The following is a 6844-nucleotide window of genomic DNA, read 5'->3' as shown; positions in this document are numbered from 1 at the left end:
CTGTTGTGTAGCTAGAACAACTTTTAAACCAACAAATAATCTCAAGCTGGAGAAGTTAGTTGTGTTCACATTTACAACACAGCTGGTAATACAAAGGAAAGAACGAGTAGTAAAGATGTTAGCTTACAAAAATAATCTTGATGAAATTTTCACCAGCACGATTATGTCAGACAACTTTATTTTGCAGATTCTTGTAACACATCTTTATTTTCCCTGCAAATCTTCTGTCTCCTTAATCTCTTTTATAGCAGCTATGAAATAAAAGCACCATTTTGTTGTGGATTTTTTTTAAATTTTAATTCCATTTAAATTCAGAGGAGGATTCAGAACACTACGCTACCGAAGCTAATTCCTACCAGACAGCAGAAAACAGTATGTAAGTGTTCAGAATTTGCAAATTTGGCCACATTTTAAGTTTTTTTGCTCAGAGGAATCTACATATACAGACTTGGCATTATCATTCTCATTCAAAATGGTTTTTTTCCTGTTTTAAAACCGAGACAAACAACATGCAGATGAAATGAAGCTACACTGGACTGGCCTTTTACAAAGTATAGAACAAAAAAAAATGTCTTTTGATTTTGCCTGCTTCTACTTACATGGAAGTTTAGTAATGATGACCTTATATAAACAAAGTAATGAAGGTTTGACCACCAGTGAGGGTGATCAGTCACTGGAACAGGCTACCCAAGAGAGGCTGTGGAGTCTCTATCCTTAGAGATACTTAAAGTCAGACAAGGCCTAGAATAACGAGCTGAGAAGGCAGCTGGACTAGACATCTCTAGGTCCCTTACAACCTCTATTACTCTATGAATCTGATTTTTTGGTATTGCTCAAGCAAAGGTTAAAAAAAGTTTTCATTGCCAAGTTTGTTGTCTTAGTTTGAGAGGGGACTAAAAGATCATAAAATTCTTTAGTACTCCAAATACTATCTTGTACAGTTGCAATGTCAACAATGGTACGAAGTCCTTATCCACACAACCAAAGTTTCCTCCTAAGCCTGAACTTCGAAGATGCAGTTTTTCCTCAAAGAGTCTAGCTTTTATTTCTTCCTAAAATTTAAATATGCTGGTACCAAACCAATCAAAGCATTCTTAATACTGACATAAGCATTTATTTTCTTACATAAGAAAATAACATAGCTGGTTTTCAGCTTGGCTGCCAGTGACAGATGTTAGTTAAAACTAATCAGATTGACCTGGAATGCATCCAGACATCATTAGCAAGTTAATATTCATATTATGAGCATGTGGAGATAAAACAAAGACCACTCCAAAAGCTCAGGCTGAAGTCAGAACTCTTGATCTACTTCCAAGATTTATTTTCTGCCTCCAGGTACTACAGTGAGTGAGGAGAACAAGAAAGCCTATCCCACCCATTAATACAGATTTTTGCAGTCCTTGTAAACTACATATTCACTGCTATGTTGACAAACTGTAAGAAGTTCACTCTTTAGAGAGGAAACAGCCAGCATCATTCTCACCAAGACCCATGTATGCTGAGCGTAATACTCAAGATCATTAATTATACAAGTTTTAAATATAAGACACAAATTTAATGGTAATTTCTTTTTTATTTTAAAAAAGTTGCAAAGCAAGCTGATGTGAACAGGAAGCTCTTTTTTCTTCTTTTAATAGGAATGCCTGCAACCACATAAAACCGAACAAAACCTGAACAGTTTACACAAAAAAAAAAAATCAGTCATTTTCTTAATTTTATTAAGCTAACCTCAGTAAGAAGCATTATCTACTAATGCAGTAGCACTTAAGTTCTTCTATTTGAACCGTTTGTGTGGTCGATCAACCAGCACTTACATTTTTTTTTTTTCTTATGCAAAGTCATGGGACATGGAATTAAAGCAAACTAAAATAACCCAAAGCATTACAACTCCATGCCTTTACACCTTGATGTAAGACATTCAATGTCCTCCATAATTTCTGGGCTCTTCTCTGCCACAAGAAGTAGGCACAATAGAGTTCTCCTATCTTAACCATACAGATATTTCAACCAAGAACTAAACAACTGAACTAGACATTATTTACAACAGTCAATGGAAACAGTTTCTTCTGCATCTTCCAGTAATTAAAAAAGTGAAAATAACTGTCAATACTGTCAAATCTAGAATGTTTTATTCTAGACCATCTTTTCCTCCTTTACAGCAAGCTCAACTTAACTTTCCGTGGACCAATTGGCCTATCATTCAGTTCATTAATAGCAGCCATAGCTTCCTCATAGTTTGTCATAGCAACGATGGCATCACCCGAAGGTAATCCTTGTTCATTATACTGTACAGAAACTGACTCTGGTATGACTCTGTAGCCATAGAAAAAATCCAGAATCTCATTAGGAGTAGCTTTAAAAGGTAAATTTTTCAATCGAATAGGAACAACGCGTTCAGAACCACCACTGAAGTTTGGATCTGGCATAAATCTTCCTTCAGGAAAACTTCCCATTTTATTCCCAAACTCCATTCTGCCAAAAGGTTCACTGTCACCACCAAAATCCATGAGGGGTGGCGGGCCTCTAAAATCCTTAGGAGGGCACATGAAGTCCTCAGGAGGATGCCTAAATTCAGAAGGATGCCTGAAATTCCCAGGGGGACCAAACGAATGCATGGGTGGCCCTGGTGGTGGCCCAGAAGGTGAACCAACTGGATGGGAAAGCTCATCTCTGTCATACGGATGTGAAGGACCCTGCATTTCATCTGGTGCAGACAGTGGTACAGTCACACCAAACTTGTGCATCTGTTCTTCAGATATAAGCCTTACTAATATCTCCGTTCCCAAGAATCTTCGACGATTTAGATTTTCTGCTTTCATGGCTTGTTCTTCAGATTTAAACTTCACTAGTGCTTCTCCCAGCCCAATTCCTTTATCATCACAGAGCAAGTAGATATCATCTTCATCAATATCGAATCTCGAAAAGAACTTTTGCACTTCAATTTTTGAGACATCAAATGGAAAATTCCTTACGTAAACACACATCTTAGGGCCAGAATGACCTTCCCGATAACCTTTTTCTGGTATGGCCTGTCCAGGGTAATCTCTGTCCTGTGATCTTTTCCTCTCACAAGAATCAATAATTTTCAACATTGACTTCTTTGAAATTGGAAAAATGTAAACAGAACGATTGAGAAGAACCTTTCTATGACATTCCAAAGCAGCCTGATAATCTCTCTCACTCCTTAACATCACAAAGGCATCTCTAGTCCTCCTCTGATGCTTATCAGTTAGAAGCTTGATTTGTTTGCTGCATATATCCAGATCAGGGAAAAAAGCTCTCAAATCTCTCTTCTCCACATTAGTAGACAGATTTCTTAAGTGTATGTAGTATTCCTGGCTGGGAGGTGAGCGAGAACGTGTTCTTTGTCTCCTTGGTGATCTTGAATGAGAATGCTTCCGTGAATGCATGTAGCCCGTACTTCTTGGAGAATGGTCTTCGCACAAAAAGCAATCGATTTCATTTGGCACGTCTACCCTGCCACCATATTCAATCCACCGTTCCTCCGTAGATGGGCTTATTTCTATAAACCTCTGACCCATGTATTGTCTATGACGTTTAAGTCCTTCTAAGGCGTCACCAGGCGTAGCAAATTTTACCAAGCAATTACCGTTGTTTAAACCGTTGCGATGCTTTATCAGAATCACGCCATCCACGTGTAACCCAGAAAGGAAAGCACGCACTTCATCTTCTGTTGCAGAGTAAGGTATACCACGTAGAAATAAGTACAGATCATCTGGGTTAAATGGATGAGAATCCTTTCTTGACTGATAGCTTGATTTAGGCATGCCATTGGTATGGAAATCAGCCTCCAGATGATCTGGTGGACCATAACCAGGTTTACTTATTCCTTTTGGAAAAGGGGGGACTAAATGTGGAATGTCTCCAACACCTGACGCACCAGAGCCATTACTACCTGTTCTTCTAGGGCCAGACATAGGCTCTCGTCCCCCACGGTCAAATCGTTTCCGGCTCATTTCTATGGTGTTCTGCATCTCTGCCTTGCTGCTGAGAAAGAGCTCTATGCGCGAGTCCTTGATAAACCCTCCTGAACAGCTCATGGCACGCCGTGCATCTTCATCTGTGGCAAATATAATAAAAGCCTCCCCAATCTCTCCTCCAATAACATGCACACCTCCATCAGGAATATTCAATCCCAAGAAGAAACGACGAATATCTGCAGGACCCGCAACAATAGGAAGCCCCTGTAAACGGATGACTACAGCCATGCTGAGCTCAACCCCACAGCAAAAATCACCTGCAGACAAAAAGGTACACATGATAGCACGTCTTTAGTACTCAGCTATTACAGTATCTTAACACTTAAGAAGCTAGAGCCTTTTTAATGAATGTCCTTGTCTCAATCAAGAGAGAAGGTATCAAAAACCCCACAAGTTCACAAGAACAAGATTCACTGAAAGTTGATTAGTCAGGACAGTTAGCTACTCCACCAGCACACGTGCACAAGTCTATCAGTATTCCCTATCCTAAGGGCAACGAAATCCACCTAAGTCACTCCTCACCATTCACGATTCCTAAACAACACCTGAAGTCTTTCATGGCATAGTTACTGTATGCCAGAGATATCTGCTCAGTCCTGAGGACAAAAAAAATCCTGTTTACTTTTGAACAGGACACTTTTGATTGTAACACAGAAAATACTAGATGATAAAAGCAGGAAGGAAAAAGGATAGCTACATCACTGGAAAATGAAGTAATTCACCAACAGTGATGACTTTACTGCTTTGACAAGCTGCTCTACCCAGTGATCAGTTCTGTTCAGTAAGGTATGTTTTCTCAGTGTTCAAACATGTTGTCTCTTTCACGTAGTCAGAGTATTAACTGCAGCAGCCACATGCACTCAGGAGAACAAATCCTAGTTCCCAGCCACGAGTCTGAGAAAAAAAGTTCGTGTATGATCTTGTCACAATACTCAGTGAGAAGTGTTACGCTTTTGGCAGCTTACCTGTTTCTGCTTTGAAGACCTGATAAAGTCTGTAAAATCAACTTAACTGTGGAAAGAAAACGAAACATAATTAATGGCTGATATCTGTACTTCTCTTTACATACTGTGCTACACTGCTGCAGCTCATCCATAGCAATGGCTAATATTAAAGCCAGGCATGTAATGAACCCACAATCTGGGATACCATGAAGAACTCCTTCCATGATCGAAGATGCTATGCATTGCATCATTGTATTTCCATTTTAGAAGCAAAAGAAATTCAAAATTTAAGTTGACTTCTGAAAATGATGAAAACACGATGAGATTACTTGGTCATCAGTTGTGCCACACTGAACTGTTGACATGAAACAGACTGACAGTATATTGAGGGGAAAACTCTCAATGCAATTCTTTTGAGTCCTTGAAAGATGCATAAGTCCATCTCAAGATTACAGGATGCGTCCATTCCTCTGAAATCCACCTGCTTTCAACGTTCACAACAAGAGTGTGCTACTCACCGGTCTAGCTCTGCACTTAACGTACAGTGAAGATGATCAAAAATATTCAACAAGGAGAAACTTCAGGGAGTATTTCTATTTACAAAGCAAACTTCAGTATTTTCCCTATATGTTTACTGCCTTTCAAACACAAGAAGAATCACTTCAGTACACTGACTTAAGCATATCCTGATTTTCAACACAATCTAACATCACACAATACGCAGCACAGGACTCTCAGAACAAACACAACCTTCTGTAGCAAATGACTACAACCCTTCAAGGAAACAAGAGCCCAACACTCCAATGACAAGTGTTTGAGAATAACCCTTGTACAAACACCTTGCTCAATAAGAGATGTAAAGCACTAGATCCTGATGCCAACTAATCTATTGATCACACCTGTCACTCCACCTGAGCTTAGCAAAACAAGAGCAAATTCTGTAACTAATGGATTCTACATCAGCACTTTTTAAACACAACAAACTCAACACAACTGCCTATTTAGTAACTTCACTAAAGATCATCTGTTCTCTGTATTTTTGTGGTGGGTTGACCCTGGCCAGCAGCCAAGCACAGCTGATTGTTCTCTCCTCATCCACACCAGTGGGATGGGGAAGAAAATAGGAAGAACAAAGTCAAGAAAACTTGTGGGTAAAGATAAAGACAGTTTCAGCAGTAAAGACAAGAAGTGAAACAAAGGGAATCACTCACAACCTCCCACAGGCTGACTGATGTCTAGCCTGCCTCCAAATAACAACCATCTTGAAAGCCAATAAAAAGTCCCCTATAGAAACCAAAATGATCAAACAAAAACCTTCTTCTTCCTCTATCTCAGTTTTTGTTACTGAGCATGATGTTACATGGAATGGAATATCCCTTTGGTCAGTTTGGGTCAGCTGTCCCGGCTGTGTCCCCTGCCAGCTTCTTGCCTACTCCCAGCATACTCTCCAGGGTGGTAGAGTAGGGAAAACAGAGAAAACCTTGACACTGTGCAAGCACTGTTCAGCCACAGCCAAAGCACTGATCTGTTGTCAACACTCCTTTAGCCACAAATCCAAAATACAGAGCCATACAGGCTGCTGTGAAGAACGTTAACTCCATCCCAGCCAGACCCAGTACACTTTATAATGCGTCTTCTCAACAGCTGTCATAGCAATGCCAAAAAGCACGGAGAATTCAAGGGCAGAATTTTCTTACAGGACCTTCATGTCTTGAAAAATCAAATCCGCTGCCCTGCTACTCCATGATGTATTTAATCTGTAGAATTTCTGAATTTTGCAACTCTGCATTCTTATTGCAATTTTTAAACAGCATTCAGAACAGATCTCCTCAGTATTTCTTCGGTGATAAACAGCAAGTTCCTCATGATGTACCATGGATACAACATACAACCTTCAGT

At 39.7% G+C, this 6844-nt stretch overlaps 1 protein-coding gene across 1 annotated transcript; it reads right to left on the bottom strand.

Moving 5' to 3' along the window:
- Positions 1-1553: 1553 nt before the first annotated feature.
- RBM12B (RNA binding motif protein 12B) lies at positions 1554-5198 on the bottom strand. The gene is made up of 2 exons (XM_010167411.1): positions 4967-5198; positions 1554-4258 (listed from the first exon to the last, which is right to left on the bottom strand). Exon 2 carries the CDS (start codon positions 4227-4229, stop codon positions 2154-2156), a length of 2076 nt encoding a protein of 691 aa, XP_010165713.1. The 5' UTR covers positions 4230-4258; positions 4967-5198; the 3' UTR covers positions 1554-2153.
- Between the last annotated feature and the right edge of the window lie 1646 nt (positions 5199-6844).

Source organism: Antrostomus carolinensis, unplaced genomic scaffold (genome assembly GCF_000700745.2).
Source record: "Antrostomus carolinensis isolate BGI_N321 unplaced genomic scaffold, ASM70074v2 scaffold44504, whole genome shotgun sequence".
In the NCBI taxonomy this organism is placed as follows: Eukaryota; Metazoa; Chordata; class Aves; order Caprimulgiformes; family Caprimulgidae; genus Antrostomus; species Antrostomus carolinensis.
This window is presented reverse-complemented; position numbering and strand designations above follow the sequence as displayed.